Source organism: Brachyistius frenatus, unplaced genomic scaffold (genome assembly GCF_029030835.1).
Source record: "Brachyistius frenatus isolate BFR_SWC_R1_liver_20210118 unplaced genomic scaffold, ASM2903083v1 Contig_33, whole genome shotgun sequence".
NCBI classification, from domain to species: Eukaryota; Metazoa; Chordata; class Actinopteri; family Embiotocidae; genus Brachyistius; species Brachyistius frenatus.
This window is the reverse complement of record NW_027210632.1, coordinates 966,755-989,596: the sequence shown is the minus strand read 5'-3', so window position 1 is coordinate 989,596 and position 22,842 is coordinate 966,755. Positions and strand designations below refer to the sequence as shown.

The 22,842-nt window shown below is 42.0% G+C and overlaps 1 protein-coding gene across 3 annotated transcripts in view; it reads left to right on the top strand.

The window, feature by feature from the left end:
- The first annotated feature begins 4,806 nt into the window (after positions 1-4,806).
- The window catches only part of tafa5a (TAFA chemokine like family member 5a), a 139,202-nt gene continuing 121,166 nt past the window's right edge, over positions 4,807-22,842 (top strand). The window contains exon 1 of one of the 3 annotated variants that reach the window (XM_069700280.1): positions 4,807-5,710. In XM_069700280.1, coding sequence (XP_069556381.1) covers positions 5,599-5,710 — 112 coding nt within the window. In that variant the 5' untranslated portion in view covers positions 4,807-5,598. The remainder of the gene's footprint in view (positions 5,711-22,842) is intronic. The other 2 variants (XR_011310973.1, XR_011310975.1) reach the window with 2 other exon arrangements.

Here is a 22,842-nt window from a genome sequence, read left to right as displayed (position 1 = left end):
CTACAGACACCAGTTGGGAGGATTTAACAGCACAGGAAGTTGCTGTGGAATCAGTGTTTCAGTCGATGGTGGCAGAACAAGATCCAGCCGGCTGCAGTGGAACAGCTTGATGGGGCTGTCAGCTCAGCCAACTCAAGAAAAGGAATAGCTTCTGCTTCTTCTTCATCTCTGCAAGGAAAGAATGCATTCATATGTAAATTCTAATCAACAAGACCACATTATAACTACCCAAGATTATATTAGAAAGTTTAATCGGAAATAGATAAGATGGCAGCTGTTGCACAGAAAATAACCGAAGATCAAAGACAGCTGGACTTTAACTTGTGTTTAAAAATGTTTTATTAACACTAAAGGGGGATTGATCAAATCTGAGCTCATCTCTCTTGCTTTCCTTTTCTTCCTGTGACAAGAGGACATGGCAATCCTTGTGCTTCTTTGTCCAGTTGTCTGTGACATGAATACATCATCTTTTTGTTGTTGTTTTGAGACTGCAGCCTCCAAAAGAAGACAAAAGGAGGTGTAGGAAAAGAAGAGGACTTTAATTTAAAATGGGAGCAAACAGCTTCCTCAGTGGATGTGGCTGTTGAGCCACATCCACTGAGGACCAGAACCAGCTCCAGCAGCTGGTCTGAGAGAAACCTCCTCCCTCCCTTCTTACCCACCTGTCTTTCCCTTCACTCTCTATATCTTTCTCCCTCCACCTTTCCCCATATTCTTTGTACCCCTGTGTGAACTGCACTTACCACTCAGCAGTGGACACCAGCTAGCCGAGGGAGGATTTTCTTCTCATCTCTTTCGTGTTTCTTCCCCTTTTGTGCTCTTTCCTTGGATTTTAATGGCAGCCCATAACTGTAACCCTCGATGAGTCTTTCTGCGTGCGGAAAGAATGTTTGCTTGTCCAAATCAGAGAAGCCAATATTTTTGTCTCGCATCACTGCATGTATATAGTTTTGTGTCGTTGTATGTTTATTATCAATATTTGGTATTTACATATTGGTCATTAGTGTTGTTTTGGACACAAGTCGACTTAACTGGAGCATGTCTTTCTTTGTGTGTCAGAAACCAGAGTAACAGCCGTATGTACTGGTGGGGTTTCCTGGAGACTGCACTGCAGTGACTCAACATGTAATTGTTGGATAAAAAAAAAAAATTCTTAACGGATTCATAATAGCCTCACCACATGTAAAGTTCGGTTTTTGTGAAATAGCTGAGGTACGTTCATAAGGTTCCCAAAGTCATTAGGATTAGTTTTCTGTGCAGCAGGAATATTATAATAACAGTGTGGAGATTTGCTTCCCTGTAAAAGTTTGGTTGATTGAATGACTAAACTGAGTCCTATTGTGTCCACTGTGACAAACCAAAGACCACAGAAGACAGCAGTAGTACATGGTGAAATCACAACTCAGTAACCATAATGTGCCAAATGAGAGATAGAATTAGAAAAACATGCTTGGATATCCACAGAGTGACTGTTATTATCTGTGGAATCTGTTGGAAGAATGCAAAGGTAAAGGAAGCATATTAAAACAAAAACCACAAAAGAGAGGTCCTTAGCAACTGGATATAGGTCACTGCATGAAAGCATTTCCATGGCAGAGAATTTTAAGAAGCTATTTAAAAAGAGATTCAGTTAGCCTGCATAAATTGGCAAATGGCAAAGGCTTGGTTGCTCCTTTTTTTTGCTTGTTGTTGGAGGCTTTAGAGCACCTATTGATTATTGCTCTTACTTTCTTCTCCTCCTTCTGTTTTTCACTTCTTGACTATTTAGAGCTTTTGTTTTAGTCCGTGACTGTTCAACAGGTTGCTTTTTCCAATCATTTCTCCTTTTTTTTTTACATTTTTTATAAATGCCATTAACTTCAGTCCACTTAAAAGTTGTCTAGATGCCAAGAGTGTCGGACTATCTATACGTAAATCCTGGACTCTGTCAAGTATTTGAAATATTGGTCACTGAGAGTACATTACAGCCATGGAGTAAGCCTCAAAGGAATTGGACAAAGTTTATATTTTGACTTTTCGTTAATGCTACACTATATTTTTTGGAGCCCATGGGTGTTTGTCTAAAGGAGTTAAGGAACGTTTATTATCTGACTGCATTCATTTGAAAAAAATTTTTAAATATTCAATATTTACTTTCCCCTTGTGTTATGAAATGCCATCTTTTCATTCAATGTGATGAAGTTACACATTTTCTAAGAGGAGATGATTCAAGATTGAATATTGCCTTTGGAATCCATATCTGTTTAAAATAATATAGTGAACATACAGTAGAGGAACAGCACTCTTTGTTGCTCAGTTATCTGTCTGCTTTAGTTGCAGATATCATTCATACCTCCCTCTGTGGTTGAGTCTTTTTCTTGTCTCAGCAAAGGTAGTCCTGAGCTTTCTGCTAAGATGGGGGATCATACTTCACCAAAGGACTGTGTTTATCTGATTTTTCAAAGCTGCTGCATTTAGCATCAGCTTGTGGATGTTTGAAATCCTCATCTGCATTTTGAAACCCCATTTAAACCCCACAGATATTTCTAAAATCTATTTGAACTCCCAACAGAGGCCAGACCCCAGCGCTACAAGCCCCGCTTAACGCAGAGAGGCAACAGAACCAGTGTCAGATGTTGATTCATGTTGAGCCGGAATAAGATATTATTCTATTATGGTTCCCAGAATGTACAAAAAAAAAAAAAAGTAAGCCAATGTCTTTTTGTGCAACTCTGAAGCCTTTGAAGGGAAGGGAGGGGTAACATCCTTCAAAATAGCAATATCCAAGTCTGTGTTTTCATGCTTCATTCTGTTTGGAGATTTAGAAATGTTATGTAAAAGTGAATGGAGAAAGAGAGAATAACATATATAGGCCACAGCTCATGCATCATATCCCAGCTGAAGCAAATGGCTGTAAGTGTGTGAGAGAGAGAGACAACGAGACAACGAGAGGGAAACAGTGTATATGTGCTTAAACTTACATGATTTGTGTGTTCGAGTTAATGGGCATGTCTGTGTGCGTGCGCGAAGCAGGCTCTGGCCTTGCTGCCACATTTGCTGACAGAACACCACGTAGGAGGTAACATGCCAGTGCTTTCCAACCAGGGCTGTAATTGACTGTCTACATTGAGTCTGTTGCTTTTTAAGATCGGCGCTTCCACAATGAAGAGGAGAAAGCATGAGGAGCGAGGGAGGGTGATGACGATGTGGGAGGTAGGAAGGAAACAGTTAATTTTGGAAATAAATGTCTAGTTTTCACATTATCATTACCATAACATACCGAATAGAGCAATTGCATACAGATTTGGAGGTTTACAAGGACTGACAGGACAGCAATTAACCATTTTATTGCACCCAGTGTGGTTTACAAGAGCTCCAGTCTAGTGCACATTACTACAGCTCGTCTAAGCAGGGATAGCTTGGATTCTCTACAAAGAACCTTGTTGGAAATGATAGCCCCGCTGACAGACAATCTCTATCAGCTCCAAAACAGAAGAGCAACATTTTTGGTTGGAATATTGAGTAATCCATAGTGAGGCGTATTCGTTCCCTGAATACAGTAGGATAGTGTGGGCACAGACTTTAGGATTAGTATGCACGGCAGGTTATGTTGAGGTGAATATAGAGGCCTCCTGAGCCACACTGCCGGCAGACGGAGCTGGCTCCAGTTGGATGGTAGCCGGCAGAGTGGAGAGCTGTCCGTGGTGCAGCGATTCTGGCACCAGGCGCTGTCCGTGGTGCTGGGGCTCCGTCGTGTGGGCCGTGGGCGCCGAGCTTCAGGACATGGCGCTGTCCACGGTACCAGTGCTCCACTGCGCTGTCCCTTGTGCTGCTCATGGAGCTGTGTGAAAGGCAGCGGAGCTATCCGTGGTGCTGAAATGCTGAAGAAGTATTATTCAAATCCTTTACGTACAGATAGTAATAGCACAATGTAAAATTAGTCCATTATAAGCAAAATCCCTGCATTTAAAATGCATCTTAACTAAAGGTACTGAAACAGTATGGTCAATATCGCTAGATCAGTGAAGTAAAAGCAATCCTTATTCATAAATAAGGCCCAGTATAAAAGCTGTAAATCATGGTGGATCATTTGTTACTGGTTTATAAGACTGACATTGTTATGAGGCTCAGTCCTCCTCAACCTAAACCTCGAGCTGGCGACCAGCAGTACTATCGTCGCTGCAGAAAGTCCACAGGCAAGAGTATCGATCTTCCAATGAACACGAGGGACAATAATTGCTTTACTGTGAAGGTGGTTCGATCCCTGATGGTACCATGATTGGGCTCAGGATGGTAATAACATTCATTTAAAAAAGAAGTTAGTGTTTCTCGTGATGGTTTAACTGGTCACTTACATACCTAATAGGAGTGAATAAAATAAATGTTGACATCTGTTTTACTTTAATGAACGTATTTATGCAAAACGAAGCTACACTGTGGAAAGATGGCACCGTCTCAACATACACACTAAAATACGAGATTTTCTGATCACAAACGACTGTCCGCTTTCTCAACGCAACTATCTCTCTATATTACTATGTTACTGAAAAGGGACCGAATTTCCCTCAATTCCATTAAAAATGATTACAAAACCATACATTTGCCGTAAATATTCACTATTCATACTATGCATGTGGGAATTGTATGTCTTATGGGAGGAGTGTTTTTCACGTGGGAAAATGCCAGTCGTTATTGACTGGAAAATCAAACCAACACCATATAAAATCAATACATTGTTAGCCGCGATTCACGCTGATTTCATGATGTAAAACGATGTCTGTGATGCAACAGCATCAAGCTGCATATCTGTAAATCGCGACCTCAAGTGCCTTATTGCTGACGTAATATCGATTATCTGAATCTTTCACTTTGGACAAAATCACTTGGAGTCGCACAGTGCGCACTTTTTTCCCCCTCTCTACCACAGTCTGTATGTATCTACCCATTCATTCTCCATCCTCCCTTTTCCTCCCGCAACCATGCTGTGATCTCCATCTACTTCGCGCCCAAACCGTGAGCTTAAAGGACTTTTATTTTCTTTCACAATCAACCCTCTTTCATCCATCCAGGCGTTTAATTCACCGGATTGTATACGACCCCGTTTTCATTATTATATTATTTTAACCCTATCTTTGAGTGACGCCGTCGCGGCTGCTGAGGCGGGAGAGAATCGAGGAAACCTACCACAGGTGAAAGGAGCTTTTACGGCGCTGCGGTACAGATGATTGAACACTTTGAGCATTAACTCGGCGTAATCTTCAGGCACCACCGTACTTCGCTTTGTTTTACTGAAATACGACGGAGATTGAGGCTTGCACACTTTGGGACAACTAAAAGAGACGTTGGCCAACTTGTGTGTCTGAACGAATAGAAAAACACTGCATTATTTTTTTCCATCTGGGTTTCCGAAGGAAGATGTGACCTTTTTCTTTTGCGCACCGGCAATCCGACTACCCGAGGAGCAAGTCACTGCTTTTCCATCAGTTGCTCGATCTTGACATGTCTTTTTGTGGGATTACACGCGGAGATATGAGCATTGAAAGAAGCCGAGCTGGATTGTGAAATTATTCTCTTTGCTTTTTATTTTTCTCCATAAAGAGGAAGTGTCCTGTTTCCTCAATGGCTTCAGTGTCAAGGTTGGCAAGACGCAAAGATGCCAGTCGCTGGCCGAGAATGTCGTCAACTTTCTGGGCTGTGGTGCTTCTGACAGCGCTTCTGGTTCTCTATTGCGGTAAGTCTCGCCGCTCGGTTTTTTTTTTTTTGACCACACATGTAGCGCTGGTGCGCAGTGGGTGACCGTGTCATGTGGAGACGCTTTGCCAACACAATTCTGCGAGCAGTATTGACAAATGCTCTTAGCGTATTGATCTCAGTACTTGTCGACGTGTCTTTTTTTTTTCTTAACAGCTATTGGAAAACACGCATGGGACCCAAAGCTGTGCGCTCGCACCAAAACCCATGCGCTCTCTTAATGCTTTTCTTCCTTGCTCTCGTTGGTGCCAAAACACATGCTGGGTTAAGGAGGCACGTTTAACGAGGAAGGACTCGGATAAAAGAGAAATGTGTCTTATTGTCTGGTGGAAAAATACTTTGAGTGTGCCAGAGGCCTAATTAAGGCTCATGCGACTCCCTTTAATTCTCCCTCTCTGTCTCACGAACACACACATCTCTGTCCTGAGGGCTGTGTTACTGTCAGACTGACTTACTGAGGTCAGACAGTCACGCATCTGTCATATTGTCTCTGCACCAAACACTATTTACTGAGCATGAAACACAGAAAGAATTCACATGAGACTTAAGGTCGAAAAATCTGACTTTTTCTTTTTTTTTACTGATGAATAATCCCTGTTTAGTTGGACAAACAGTACTCCAGGCAGCTATTCAAGACTGCCTGAGGATAACCTTATTAGGCAAATGTATGCAAGCGCGCGCGCACACACACACACACACACACACACACACACACACACACACACACACACACACACACACACACACACACACACACACACATACATATTTACACAATTCCCCTCCCCTCTCCCTCTCTAAGGCTACTTCTCTGGCCATGGATGTCTTTTAATTTCTTGTTCCCTGGCACCCACACACCTCCTCTCCTTCTTGCTTTCCTTCTCTGTCTCAAACTGCATCTGACTCACTTACGTTGAGAAATCCAGCTGGCACACTGTCCTCCAGTCTGCTGTGTGAAAAAAAACAACCAAAAAACGGATGCTATATGCAATAGCCATGATAAGCCCGTTTGGGGAAAAAAAAACATGAAAACTGAGCTATTTCATTAGCTGCTGAGATAATGATTAATATGATCATGTTGTCTTGGAGCACATTAGCTGTGCTGATGTTGCAGGGAAATTAACAGATTCATTACATGATCACTTGGTTGAGGTTTTCATAGCGTGTGGACTGACCCCAGCTCTTTCTTATAGACAGGAGATTGAGTTTTCTTTACATATCACACAGGCTGCAGGTTAATCTGTGTGTGTGTGTGTGTGTGTGTGTGTGTGTGTGTGTGTGTGTGTGTGTGTGTGTGTGTGTGTGTGTGTGTGTGTGTGTGTGTGTGTGTGTGTGTGTGTGTGTGTGCGCATAGGAGAGGGGGGGCTTTAGTTTATAAGAGCATAAGCTTATGGATTTGGGGTCCTTTCCCTCTTTTCTGGTGCCTTCGGCCATGTTGATTGATCTTGTGCTTGTGTCCAATCAATGGTGCCTGGATGTTTGTTTCAGTCAGCAGTCTTTGAGCCCCCCTCATTGCACGGACCTCGACCTCTTACCCAGCAACAATTCACCCCGTCTAGAACTTAATAATCTGAGCAGCAGTGATTCTTGGAGTTCTTTTCTTTTCTATAACCTTTTCACCCTGCACTGCTTGAACAATATTGTTTTGTACCTTTCCCAAAGTTCCATTTGTCTGACAGTTCAGTTTCTCTCGGTTTTGTCACTACCAGTATTTGTCTAATAAACTGCAGCGCCCAGGCCTTCTCTGTTCTACTTCCCTCCTCTTTTCTCTTTATTTTGTCTTAGCTTGTGGTCTCTCTGGCTGATAAATCTCCAAACATTTGAACTTGCAGCTCAGTAAATCTCACCACTCGCTCTCGCTGTTAGCATTGTCTTTCTTCTTTTCCATTTTCATTCCGTTTGACCTTCCTTGTCCGTGATGTATTTCTGTTTTGTTCTTTTTTATATTTATCTTACCCTCTACTTTGTTCTTGTGCCCTCGGACATCCCGGTCACTCAAACTCCTGTGCCGTTTATTATTTTGTCTATATTCGTCTCCATTTTATGTTCAGCTTTTCTTAATCCTTTTCAATTTTGGTTTGCCTCTTTCTCTTTGTAGCGATTGTTCTTTAATTCATTTCCTCTCTTTCATATCTTGTCATTTTTGGGTCTCTAAGCTGAGCTGACCACTGCATGTACTGTATGTTATTCTGATGGAGGTCTCTGCTCTCTCAGCAGGTTTTTTTTCCTGCCCTCTACCATCATCTCTTGTTCCCTGCACTGCTGACTTCTCTTCTCTTCTCTTCTCTTCTCTTCTCTTCTCTTCTCTTCTCTTCTCTTCTCTTCTCTTCTCTTCTCTTCTCTTCTCTTCTCTTCTCTTCTCTTCTCTTCTCTTCTCTTCTCTTCTCTTCTCTTCTCTTCTCTTCTCTTCTCTTCTCTTCTCGATATAACTTGAACATCTTTGAACTTGTCAAACAAAAGAGTTTGGGTTTTTGAATTTCTGGAATTTTCCCATAATAATCGGTGCGGCCAGTCAAATCTGAATGACATGTTTTCTACATTTTAGGGCTGCAGCTAATGGTCATGTGTATTAGTAATTAACTATTCTAATGGTCACAGTGGGCTATAGGATCAATTTACTACTGTACAAGAAAAGGAAAGTCTCCATTTTAGAGGCTGGAGCTGTCAAATGTAATTTGTTTTTACTTAAAGAGTGACATAAACAGATAATAATTTATCAGATCAATTAATGATGAATCTTCTGCCGATCACTTAATGATGGATCACGTAATTATTGCAGCTTGTGTGTCTCCTAAAAGTTTACATACTGTATATATGGAAGGAATAAACTATATGCTGGAAACACCATTGAGTTGTCTATAAAAATGGCAAATATACATATGCACATGCAGTATTTATATATATATATATATATATATATATGGTTGGAAAAGTGGTCTACAATATGAACAACATTTCAACTGTTACCCCACATTTGGTTACTTTTAGGCAAATTTGCATATTAGGTGGATCACATAGTGGCTTGGAGTAATTGTCACTTTTTCTCTGCTCTGAATGACTCCAGTTCCTGAAGGGTTTAACAATTCTCTACATATTAGAAATCTACCAGCGCGGTGTGTGGCACTGGATTGCTATTGTTTGTACCAAGGGCAATTTTGCTTTGCAGTGCTGCTGTGTTGTGCAGCCAAAGGGTGGGGTGTGTGTGTGTGTGTGTGTGTGTGTGTGTGTGTGTGTGTGTGTGTGTGTGTGTGTGTGTGTGTGTGTGTGTGTGTGTGTGTGTGTGTGTGTGTGTGTGTGTACGTGGGGGTGGGTTTGAGGAAAGCTCAGTGATTATGGCTATGACTCATATGGTGCCTGTCACCTAGAATCAACATCCAACTTCACACGATCTGCCATCCTCACTCAGGCCCTTCTGAGAGGGAGGGATCGAAGAGAGGACAGAGGGGGAGAGAGAGAGGGGGGAGGGGATATGGGAGGTGGGTATAGGGTGGAAGGAAAGAAAGGGAGTGAGAGCTAAGAGAGGTAAGACCAGGTGGTGGCTTGATACCTTGATTAAAAAAAAGGAAAAAAAAAGCAAGAGGTGCAGGGATTATAAAGGGAAGGTGGGGAGGGGTGTGGTGAAGGAGAAGGGGTGAAATAAAAAGCATGTTTGAGAGGGTGAAAATGTCACAAATGAATCATAATGAGGTGGAAGACACACAGAAGGCAGGGAGAAAAAGAAGAGAGAGAGAAATGACAACAACGCAACAGTTTAACTGTTCATAACATAAGCTTAGTTTTGGAAACGGTAATCACACCAGAATGCTCCAGTACCCTCTGATTACATTACAAAGAGAAAAAAAAAACCACCACAACAACAACAACAACAACAACAACAACAACATTGTATTCTGTGCACTGGCTCCCTCCTCTGGAAGCTCACCGCCATGCATTTGTTTGCCGACGCTGCAATTATATATTCATGAGGCCGTAGCGCTGCATGCGAGCTCGGAGAGGAAGGGAGACGAGAGAGCCCACAAGGGTAGCTAATCTGAGTTTGGGATAGCTAAGGAATGTAGCGCCCAGTCCAAACTGCAAAGGGAGAGAAAGGGGAAGAGGATGAGGGGACAAAGAGTAACAAGTCGTGGAAACGGGAGGAGGGAGAAGGGAGAGGAAGTGATGGAGGAAAAGGAAGGAAGAGAGGCCATGTGCAACTCCTTTTTTTATTTTTTTTATAGCAAGCTTCAAGTGCTGATTCATTCTCAGCCTCAGGTGTAATGCTGTGTGCGCATACACACACCTAGATGACACGCACAGGCAGATCTAAGCACTGAAAAGCAAACACGTATATCCGAGACACTAATGAACATAACAATCAAAAGCAGGCGCATGGGTAACACTGGTGCGCGCACACACACACACACACACACACACACACACACACACACACGCACGCACACGACAGCATCAAAGCAGTAACTCAGGGTCATACAGAAACACCCATGACCTACTTGCACATACATGAAAATAACCCTGCGAGGACTTTACAAATGCTGAAAGGTTGGACACGATTTCCCCTGCTGTCAGGGACAAAAGCTCTCTGCTGCCACTTAAAGTCATTCCCAACAGATCCGCCGTTCAGCGTGGCGTTCTGTGTTTCCTGCCTTTCTGTTTGTGAGTCGCTGTACTTCTGTGGCCCAATCGATAGATTTGTGACTGTTCCTGAGAACCGCAGCTCGGGGGCATCCGCGGAGAATAGATGGCGCGTCGCACACTGGCACCTCGCCCCACCGCCTGAAGCGCTCAAAGTGCATGAGCTCTTGTAGGTAGTCGGCATCAAGGCTCATATCTGCTCACCTGCACCCTCACATGCACAATCCCTGTCGGAGATGTCGGAGAATGTCGCGAGGGTGGTTCACCAGCTGAGAAAACGGGACTCGACTGACCTCGAAAAACACAAGAACTTGTAGGTGAACGCATGCACATATTTGAATATCTTATCCTATTTTCAGCATAGCCTGGAGCCTCTTCCTCTGCAGGGAGGGAGACGAGAGAGGAGCCACTGTCAGGAAGCAGCAGAAAGGGCTGCCGATGGCCTGGGGACGTAAATTCATAAAGGGAGTCAACTTGTTGAGTTTTCCACCGAGAAAGCAAAGAGCCACATTATGGACCCTTGGAAATGGGTCCAGAGATCGCATGCATATTTGAACAGCTTTTTAAAAGGCAGCTTTGCAAAATTTAAAGTCCATGATGAGTGTCATTTGAAGGAGAGGAGGGGTGTTATCACATAATGACTGTGCCGCAAATGGAAAGCATCAAGTTTGGTCGGGTGAGGATCTAATATTCAAAATTTTGCGACTAATAGTAGGAAATATCAAGCAGAAATGGGATCTTTATCAGTGTGTTAAAGGACTCATTGACATTAAGTGGGAGATGGTAACATGACCAAAGGCAATGTTTTTTTTTCCTGTACAGCACTCATGAATCAACTCATTGCTGTTTTATGTTGTGTCGTAATGATCAGTACAATTCTGACTTTAGAAAGTGCTTGTTGATGGGGATCTTTAGGCATGCTGTTTGTACTTTTGGCTCTCTGTGAGTCAATGGGCATCCATCATCCTACGAGTTTTGAAAATGAGTTGATGCTCGCACACTTTGCTTTGTTGAAAAGCAATTTGACCAAACCTGGGACTGTTTTCCAGTGGCATAGTGAAGAAGTTGACAAATAGAGTGCCTCCTTTCTGGAGGGGGGGGGGGGGGGGGCTCAAGTGACTATATTTGGATGAGCTAGGGTGGATCTGATTGAGAACCTGGGGGCATTATGCCTAGCCACCTATACTGGAAACCTGACTATACCCCAGGCATGTCAATTGAACCAGGCATGCCTCCAAACATACCTCTCTTTGAAGCGTAGTATCTAATTATTATTACAATTTTCAGAAGGACTACCAGAACACTGATCAGAAGGAGGGAATTTAGCTAATGACACCATTGTGACTTTAAGTGACTCACATGACTGAAAACATGTTTAGACTTAGTATTTCATGAGAGAAGTCGGGGCTTCTTGAATAGTCCACTGAAGTCAGCCCCTGGTGGCCCTCAGTGGTACTGCACTTTAAGGGACTTCTGCATTGGCTCCACTTTTGAGACCCTGAAACTAAGTCTATCTTTAGACACAGTCTATGGTGGGATCAACATTTTTATTCCACCACTTTGGTCGAGACTAAAATATCTCAAACACGTGGTTGTTGTAACATTTTGGATGGATATTTGTGCCTAGAGAACGTATCCTAGTGACTGTGGTGATTCCAGCCTGCAAAATGTAGGATTTCCTTCAGCCATTAGGTTTAGTACTAATTAGAAAATGTTAGCTTGCTAATTTTCAAAACTATAATGGTCGTCATGGTCAACATTATTCCTGTTAAACTCAAAAATGTTAACATGAACTATGAGCGTGTTAGCCTACCGACCTTAGCATTTAGCTCACCCCACCTGAGAGTACAGAGTACAGCCTCACAGAGCCCCGAGTATGACTGTAAGCTCTCAGTCTGGTTCAATACTGGGTCTGCTAAACCTGCGTTCTCAAAACAGCCATCTTGATTTGCATGAAAACATTGTAGTCAAGGACATTTAACAAGAAATTACAGATGTACTCACACTAAATTATTGAAAGCTTGCCATTTCGATGACTACTTAAGTTAAGCTGAGTACTTATAACACTCCTGATTGCAGGTGTACAAACAATTACAGAATAAGTCCTTACCATTGCCACTGTGTGTGTGCGTGTGTGTGTGCGCGCGTTTGTGTGTGAGCGCCTCTTGTTTAAAGGTATTGATTGGCGATAAGCACACAACAGACAGCTTATTAAAAGATGTGTGGGATAAAAGTGCATGTCCACAGGCGGTGTGTGCACGCATGTCTTGGCCGATCATGCGAGCGAACCACAGGAATGATGCTGACGTGGTAGAGCAGCAACACACAGCCTGTTCCTCCACAGCTGCTTCATGGCCCAAGAACGGTTAACAGCCACAACAGTTGGTGCACTTGTTTGCGCTCGGATGCAGTAAAAGTTGCATCAAAGCCTCTTCTCTGTCTCACCCCCTCACTAATTTCTGTTTCTCTCTCCGTTCCACCACCTGCACTTTTGTAACCAGACGCCGCTTTGTAAGAAAACATGGATTCCATAATAGCGTGCTAATATGCTGTGACATTTACTTAATGTGAAAACAAATTGCAAAGTGTTTGGAGTTTGCATTTAAGCAAAGTATCAGCCGCCTCCATGGCTAATTGCACCTTAAATGCTCCATGTCCCATCGTGAATTAATTTGGTGTCAATGTGACTTTAATTACCATTAAAACTGCGTGTATAATATTTACATATCATATTGTAAGTCGTATATGACTGCGGGGCTCAACAGGTCACAGTCAAAGACAGGGGTTGTTTGTGTATAATAATAATAATTGTGTGTGGTATGCAAATGAAAACTGCTTGTCCAGCTCTACAATGACAATATAAATGAAAATTTTCTCAATAAAATGACAGTACAAACAGAATTTAAGATTCAGGCTCCTCATTCGGAGCTTTTGACACATTGATTAATGGTAAGTTTTTGAAACCGATGCTGTAAATTACGTGCAACGGCTTAATTGGGTCTGAATCCGGACAGAGACTTGCGGAGTGCTCCTGCCTCGAGAGGATTCATGGATGTGCACTTGTGCTTGTTTTGCCTAGGGCCAGTAAGCCCATTCAGAGAGATGCTAAAGCTACTCCCCCCCTTTATTACTGCAAAAAGCAATTGCTTGGAAGAAAATGCCAGAATGGTGCTTTGAATTCCTTGAGGGGCCCATCACTGAGACGCAGCCCACGGAGCTGAGACAGCTAGCATCTGGAGCAGAGACATGGCGGTAAAGTGGAGAGAGAAAAGGAGGAGGGAGGGAAAAAGGGAGCGGAATGGCAGCGAGGCAATGAGAATGGAAGAAGAGGGAAGAGAGACAGACACAGCGCACAAGGGAGACAGAGAAATGGTGAGAGTGAGACAGACAGAGCAAGGGGTTGACGAGGGAGCAGTAGAAAGAGCTTGGGAGAGAAAAAAAGGACTGCACAGGCAATGAGACAAAAGACAGACAGACAGAACACTCAGACGGTCCACCAATTGACAGCTGGTTGGGGAATAAAGTCAGCTCACACAATGAAGCAGTCGGCAGACAGACTTGCCGCAGAGTAGCCGAGAGGCTCTCAGAAGTAGAAACAAATATTGCATTAGAAGAGACAGAAGCCATTTGTCACAGTGGGAGGCCTGAGAGGTAGTTAAGCTGCAGAATATAGGGACCCATGGCCAGGTTGATACATGTCACCACGAAGAGGAAATTGTGCTGAAGTCAACTCCGTTCAATCAATTGTCTGGTGTCCTTCAATGACTCCCGCACTTAACAAGATAACGCCGGCACAAAGTTTCACCAGCCTAACTCTCAAGAATTTGTTATGGGGCCTTGAGGGCCTCCCCTCAATCCTTTCATCCTCCCTTCCTTTCCGTTTTGCCAGCTTGTCAGCAGCACCACCTCCACCTCAAGGCCTGGTGACATACATGCCGACAGCCACGATTCAATGTTAATGTTTCTGGAGGATAAATCTGCTGGACATTTATGGTCTAAATGACAGCTACACTCTGTCTGCACCCACATGTCAGAGCCGGTTGAGTTTCTGAAACAGTTTCAAGGATTGTCAGTTGCCTAGTCCGACCTTTGGCTCCGTGCCACCAGCTGCATTACTTTGCCCTCCGCTTGAAATGGCTTAATTTAATAATAGCTGGAGTACATTCATAATAACAAAAGCATGTAGTTTCTTATTTTCTGCATTTGTCTTTCACCCCTTCATTCCCGCTTTCCTTCCCCTCTCTTTCTCATTCTCCCCAACTTAAACTGCTGACACTATCCATGATTGATATGGAAATTACAATGCGCTTGCCCTCATTTATCTTGCAGTGTTGCTTGTTGCTGCTCCAACAGCCATTTTGGGATGCATAAACTGATTTGCAGCTGCTGTTGTAGCGAGCAAAAGGAATACAGTGTAAAGATTTGATTTGAGACCCTGTACAGCCCAGTGGATGAAGGAAGGTTTCCTCTTTTAATGGAAAAACAATCCCGGTGCCTACGAACAAGGCTCTAACCGCCAATATTTTCAAAGACAAGTACTGAATCCCAGAAGTTACAAATGTCCCTAATCAGATGAGTCGATATGTATCACAGAACATAAATAAATGATACACGGTAGTCAAATAATGGTAATGTATGAAGGGCTCTAAAACCCTGCCCATTTACCTCCACTTCACCCGACAATGAATTTCTACTTTTCATCTTCTCACTTTCACTTGCTTATGGTCATAGAACACGTTCAATCTATTTATTACACATTTTCCATATACAGGCGTTTAGTTTATTAAACATTTATTAGGTTTATTTGTAACAGACCATGCACAAAATAGATTGATCTCAAAAAGAAGAGAGATGCTTTGTACCAGATTTAGCAATTAGTTAAGTCACTGCATTACCACAAATGGACTAACAGACACTTAACCATGCAAGCATACACAGTCACATACCCACGCCACGAGACACACTTAACAAAAAGGAAACATATCAGAATATTACTTACACACATTTAACATTTGTAAAATCTGTTTTGTCAAATGTAAAATCAGTGCTGATAAGTCTGGTTATGAGTTTATTCCATTCATTCACAACTTTAAAAGAAACAAATCTGACTGTGTAAAGGCAGAGCTTAATTTGGGGTTGCATAGGATACATTGACATTTGATAGTAGGGGTATAAAACTTTCACTTCTATAGAAGGCCAAAACAGTTTGATTCGTACAGTTATACCAAACATATTCCTCCTTTCATAAATATGCTTTTCGTATTTGGCCCGACTGTAGTCATTCAGAACTCCACTATCTGATCCAACATGTGTTAGAAATGCAACACAAGAGAAGTCAGACGACGGCAGGGTAGGCTAAAATTAGCGGCAAGTGAAGCACTCCCTCGAAGCTTAACTACTCTGTAAAGTTGCCTGGCCAAGTTTCTTTTTGCTACAAGGATGTTGGAAATTGAGTTAAGATTTAAAAACGTCAGTGTGGATAAGCCTGATCTCACACTACAGCAGCAGGAAAGACTAATGGTATGACAGAAAACACAAGAGGATGTTTCTGCCTGGAAAGAGATGAGGCAGTCAGATGAAATAAGTAGCTGAGCTGAACCGTTGCAGTTTTAGCTTCTTGGGAGTGTGTTAAAGCTTCTTCGGAGCTTTAACACACTCTCAGCACAAGATCTTAATGTGATAGATGTACTTTTCTAAGTTTGATACTGCACTGGTTGTTGTTAGACTTGTTGTATTTACTTGGGATATATCAGTTCATGGCCATGTCAGTGTGTTAACTATAGCAGCTACATATCAGACAACAATATTTTTTATATAAGCAGAGACTCTTATTGACTGTAGTGTTACTCATTGTCAACTCTCACTGGCTCTAGTTTTTTGGTATGTACCTCGTTTACACTGTGTTCTGCTTCCGAGAAGTAGCCACTGCCTCGAATGTCGAGTCAGGCGATGACAGAAGCTATTTCTTTCCTCTGCCTAATCTGCTATGATGTATTACCAAACTAAGTAGCAGCGATCAAGATGGAAGCAGTCCAAGCCTCAACAGTGTTACACTATGACTTGAGTACTGTGGGACCAAATTTAGCTTCCTTTAACATGCACCAAAAAAAACTTGTCTCGACCTCACTTGACTCTGTTGCTGGTGATATGAGTTGCTGTACATACTTGCTGCCCTTGACACGTCCCACACATTACGAACTTTGCCCATGTGCCAAAGCATGATAGAGAGTCCTACAGAGGGGCTCTGGGGCTTGCACCATGGTCAGACAGTAGTTCATTGTTTTGGTAGCCAGTTCCTGACAGCCTGGAGGGTTTATAAACTCTCCTCTACCATTTTGTAGTGCATGTTTGTGTAAAACTGCTTCCCATTTTTTGCCAAATAAATAGCGTGGCTGGGGACGGCGAAGTCAGTCAGCTGTTTGCTCAGTTCTGTCCAGACTAAAATATCTCGACAAGTATTGGAGGGATTGCCATGTCAATTTTGACAAGGTGCTCGGAGCATACATCCTAATAACTTTGGTGGTCCCCTGACTTTAAATTTACCATCAGGCCACTACAATCTGGTACGCTATTTACCACGCATTTTAATTTGACAAAACGTTGCTTCTTGACCAAATATCCCCAAAAAACGACTTGTGTTTAGTACTGATCAGCAAATGTTACGCATGCTAACCGGTTAAGCTGATGAAACTGGTTGACATCATGTGTGCTAAATACAGCAGGTTAACCTAGTTAATATGGACATGCTTGCAAAGTGGCATTAGCATTTGGCTAAGCACTGCTGTGCCTACGTACAACCTCACAGCCATTTGTGTGGCTTCAGAATCTTAGTCGTGTGGTAGAAACACAAAATTATCTCAAATCTATGTTAAGCACTCATCAGCTACGTGTAACTTTCTGTACAGTATTCTCCTCCCTCCCCAATCTCCTCCGCTCACACTCTTTCCCCCCCTGAAGCCTTTGGCAGTGATAAACCCTTCCATTGTGAAAGTGGCAGCAGAACATGCGAGTTATGCCTGCCTCTTTAGGGTTGAAGAGCTCATTATGACTTCTCAGCTGGGACCCTATGGGCAACATGTGACACAATTCGCGGATATGAACTCTGTTATGAATTCTGCCGTTGAATGTCACCTTTTGTGCTACAAACCTCTCACTGGCAAACCCTGTGTTTCATCTGGACGCCTGCATTTAAACAACACCAACGTTCGGAGTATTTCATTTAGATAGAAAGCAGAACATGATTTATTTTGATTTCATGCTAATTTCTTCTATCCATGTAAGATTTGCAAACACACTTAAATGGCACAATAGGCTGATTGTGGTATAATTTGTGAAAATGACACATTGACTTTGATAATTTAATGCGCTATTAGACTGGTATAACTCTGGCATAAAACCAGAACATTATCCGTCGATATTTTCTGAAACCGATACAATCTACATCATTTCTGTGCCATCTCTGACTAACTGGACTCTGTTTGAATATGACATCAAATATATGAGCTAACTGACTGGTGCTCAAGCATTCAGACGTATTTTTCATATCCCTTGTTCTAAGCAGAGATTTACAGTTTAAGTGTTGGATTAAAAGAAGAAGAAAAAAATCACTTAACTTGTGTCTGTTACCTAGCAATAACAGGTCCCACATGTTCTGGAAATATTATGCTGTTGTATTTGATTTCTTCCCCCACACTAATCCAATGGAGGTGAAACAAGTTTGCTTTCATCTGTTCTGTGGATTCTGCTGAAACAAGGAGACTCTTTGTGGAAATATATTTTTCTACTTTTTAGAAATGTTTTAATGCTTTAAGCACCACACAAATGCTTTTACTCCCATTCTATTAAGTTGGAGGCAGAAATCTTAGTGGCGAATCTTAAAACCTGTAAAAGTTAATTCAAAACTACAAGCGTTGCTAAGATAATCAACCCTGTGTCTCTGCAATTATGTTAATAATTTACTAAATTGTTACTCCAAATACATTTTAAACAAAATGTAATTGATGCGTCCTTGTATGAAATGAATGGGGGATGTCCTCCTATCTTGTGTGTAGTTAGATTGAGGAAACGACAATCTTTGGGTAACGTCGGACAACGTTTAAATTCCACAACTACATATTGTAGAGAGAACAAAGGACATGTATTGTCAATGAATGTGCATTTGCAGATATGTTCAACAAAAAAAGTGTGCTTTATGAAGATTAAAGTGTGCACACACATTTTGCATTAACTGAAAGATCAATGATGACATATCACTATAGATTTTGGGTCATGTTGTGCCTTCTAATTAACAAATAACATATTTCTTGTAACTCTCCAATGATGAATAATTGGTATAGTGTAACTCACCAAATCGTGTGACATCGACTCGAGTTGTACTGAATTCCAAACATAATATTGTTGGGGTGATTTAATTTTGATAAAATTGATCTGTTATCACAGGAAGATGCATGTGTCACAAGCTCCCCAATTAAATCAGAAGCTTTTGGTAGCAAGCACTGGTTGATGAATCAATCCTACACACTCACATAAATGTAATTACTTCATTTGTCAATGTCTGGGGAGACTACATTGAACTTCCAGCAGAGAAATGAGCAGAGAGAAATCCTCGCCATTTCACCCTCCTGTTCATCTCCTATAGGGTCGGTCTCATACAACTTAATCACAACTATAATCATTCTGTAAGAGAAGTTATCACTTTATCAATTCCTTTTGGTTCGTGGAGGACATTACAAGTAATGAGTTTCACATTAAATATAGTACCCCCTTTTACACGCACCGACACCGAAATACACAAACACAATTAAATGCTGTGCAGTCCTCTCCCAAAGAAGGACATGCATTATTCAACATGCTAACATCAATTAAAGAAGGATCACATACAACATTTGTCATTTCTCTAAATTTTTTATTCTTTTTTTAAAAAATTTTTTTATATAACTTCTGAGCTATGAAGTTGGGGGTGCTGCTTTTATGGAAAGGTGGGGATCAGGCAATGACTGTGTGTGTTTTTTTTTTTTTTTTTTTTTTTTCTTTTTGTAATGTAATCCTATTTTGCACTGAGGACAGATGTTGGCAAGCTAATTAACAAATCCTTGGGCGATGTCGAAGTGCGTCTGTGTATTCAGAAGCCGCAGCGGCGAAGGGAGATGTTTTGTTGGATTATACACAGTCAGCATATCAATATACAGGCATGCTCCTGCCACTAGTGTGTGTCTGCACCACAAACCACCACCACCTAATCCCCTGCCTTTGGAGTGACATATGATTGGGAGTACAAGTGAAAGATAGAGAGAAAGAGATACACAAGGCAGAGAGGATGTGTTTGTGTGTGTGTGTGTGTGTGTGTGTGTGTGTGTGTGTGTGTGTGTGTGTGTGTGTGTGTGTGTGTGTGTGTGTGTGTGTGTGTGTGTGTGTGTGCGCGTGTGTGTGTGTGTGTGGGGGCGGGGGGAGCAGACATACGGACATATGGACGGACATACGGACGGACTCATTTTCTATTTCCTGTTGACACACCGTGTCATCACAAGCCATCAGCTGGTGCCATTTTATGTGCAATGAGACAGATACATCAGATTTTTGCTTTGATAACTCGGATAAAAGTAAACAGAATATTTCAACAGTTTTGCATCAGAGGGGTATGTTATAATTCTGAATCAATTTTCTCAGCAGTTGTTTGAATACATTTGAATTAGGACATGCAGTAAATGCAGATTAAGCATTTCTGTTAACTGCACTGACCTTTTTTACCTTGTTTTGAATTATTTATATACGTCGTTCTGTAACGGAGCATTCCTCCATAATTTTACACACTACCATGCATGGGTTATGGGAAATGTGGGATCCAGCTGAATCAATTTTAAATATTCTAATTTGAATGCATCTGTAGCAAGACTCATTGTTGTTAGATTTAATAGTTATTTAATGTTTCTTTTATAGTAGTTTAATTTATTTTTGTAATATTTTATAATGTGTCTACAAGTAGATAACGAGTTTCTTAATGAACAAGAGAAGAAATACATTCGCTACAACCTTCTAGGCCTAACTGGTTTCTAAAACAAATCATGTAGCTACAATTTGGACATTTAATACAAACCATCATGTCACACAGCAGGATTGCAGCAGCGTCCTCAGACTCATGTGCTGTATCATTCTGTATGATCATGTATACTTAAACTATTTTTAATATGATGATGACAGCTGCACATAATTTGTATTGTAAAATGTTTTCCGCCTTAGCCATGTTCTCTCTTTGCCTCTTCTCTAACTGTCGACTTCACACATTGTGGCCTCTGGGCTGACGTTTGCCTTTTAAGCCTGCCTTTTTGTCGACTCAGCTTTGAGCGTCTGATCAGAGGGCTAAACGTCCACTCGCCCAAACCAGGAAGTGGGGCTGCCTTTGTCATGGCGGCAGCTCACAGAGTTTTAATGGTGCAGTTATTGCGTGGGATGAGAGCTCGTAGGGCTTTTTCTTGAACAGCCACATGCAGATGTATACGCTCACACACTTAGACCTAATGCATTTGTATCATCAAAAGCATTTTCTGGCATTCAACTTTCTCTCTTTCTATTACTGTCTTTTTTTCATTTTCACATGAACACACTTGTGTTCTCCGACACACACACACACACACACACACACACACACACACACACACACACACACACACACACACACACACACACACACACACACACACACACACACACACACACACACACACACACGCTATATCTTGCCTATTATGGTGAAGACATTTCTTTAAATTATATTCATATCCAGGGGGTTTACCTTAACCTCAATCTAACCCCACTTTTGACCCCCACTATAGTCTTTATCCCCATGCTCACAAGTACACTTAAACACGACCACAATAATACACACACGCGTAGCCCCACACACCCACTTACCCATGTATGCAGAGTATGCAAATTCATACGATAGTGGAGAGAGGGTACCGAATAATGAATCCTCTTCTCAATATTGCAGGGAGATGAATGGCCAGGAGGGTGGAAATAGAATTTCTCGATTTCATAACCCCGTTCTTTTGTTGTATTGTCATCCTCCGTAACGAGGTCACCTCAAATCGCTCCCCGCGCACTGGAAATCAGGGAATGTGAGTATGTTAAGAGAGAAAAGAGGAGAGAGAGAGAGAGAGAGAATTTAATGTCACAAGTGTAGGGTTGACAAGGGCCAGTGTTAACTGTGTAGGTCTGAGAAGTAAATGTGTCGACGGATACTTTGAAAAGCAGTGTTTTAACCTAGGAGACCAGGCATGCATTGTGCTGCTTTTTTGAATCTGTGGCCAGAGTGTGCATGAAAGTAGTTTTGTAAAGGCTTTTCTGCTGTGCACTTGGTGCACGTGTTTGCATTGTGTGCCTAAAATGAATTTATCAGAAGCTCTTGGAGTGAACGCACCTTTGAATTTACGCGCAGGCACACGTTTTCCGATCCATCTTTTAATCTTTCTCGCTGTCCCATTTGCAGACACACACGCCGCCGCCTCCATGCTACACCTACAGCCATGGGAAGAGGGCACTAAGTTCTCATCCTTCGGGAACCACCAAGAGAGATTAACGTGAAGCATTTCTCTCTCCACGGTGGTTCACTTCTGTAGTGCTTTTAATCTAATGCACACATTATTCAGTGAGGCCCTGCATCTATTAATGGCGAGCACCGCTAGATTTATCGCCCAGGTTTAACTGTATGGTAAAATAGCACATTAAGCAGATGATATCACAGCGTATATGGAATTATTATGCTGGCTCCCAGATAAGAAAAAATAAAAAAAAGGGGCTGAGGGGACCTGCTTAATTAAATGCAAGGTTTGCTGGTGTACAGCAATGGTTTTCTTTTGAACGGGCCACATAATGTAAACTGTGAGCTTTTTGCTTTTCTTTTAATAGTAAGAATCTAATTTGAGGGTTGTTATCACTTATCCATCCTCCTTCTCTGTTGTGTAATTGTGCCTAAACTCTGCCTCAAATTTCTTCCTGCTTGCTGGATTTTCCCAAAAAGGAGCCAAATGGCTTTTTATGTGGCAACATTTCTAATGTATGTTCCACCAAAACAGAGCAGTATGCTTAAAAATCCATTAATAGTCAAGGAAACTGCTGTTTGACATTAAATTAGGAGTTTTTACCCCCAAGAGCTCAAACTGACTCTTTATTGACTAACTGGGAGTAATGAGTGCCCTCACTGGAAAGCTGTGACCTTTATATGAGGACAAACACTCCACCGACCCTGGCTAAATAAAGACTACCACCCATCCCTGCTCCAGGGCAAGCATATAGGACTCGCAATTCAACAAGAAATCCCAACATGCAGTGTCACACTTAACAATGTACCATGTTACTTGTAAAGGGCAGAAGCTGTTCCCTCACAGGCATGCAAAATTTAGGTCCTGTTTGGGAGTGACGGATTTGAGCATGATGCAGCAGCCTTTAAATAAGCCACCGATTTCTTCTCTGTTCTTTTATCGG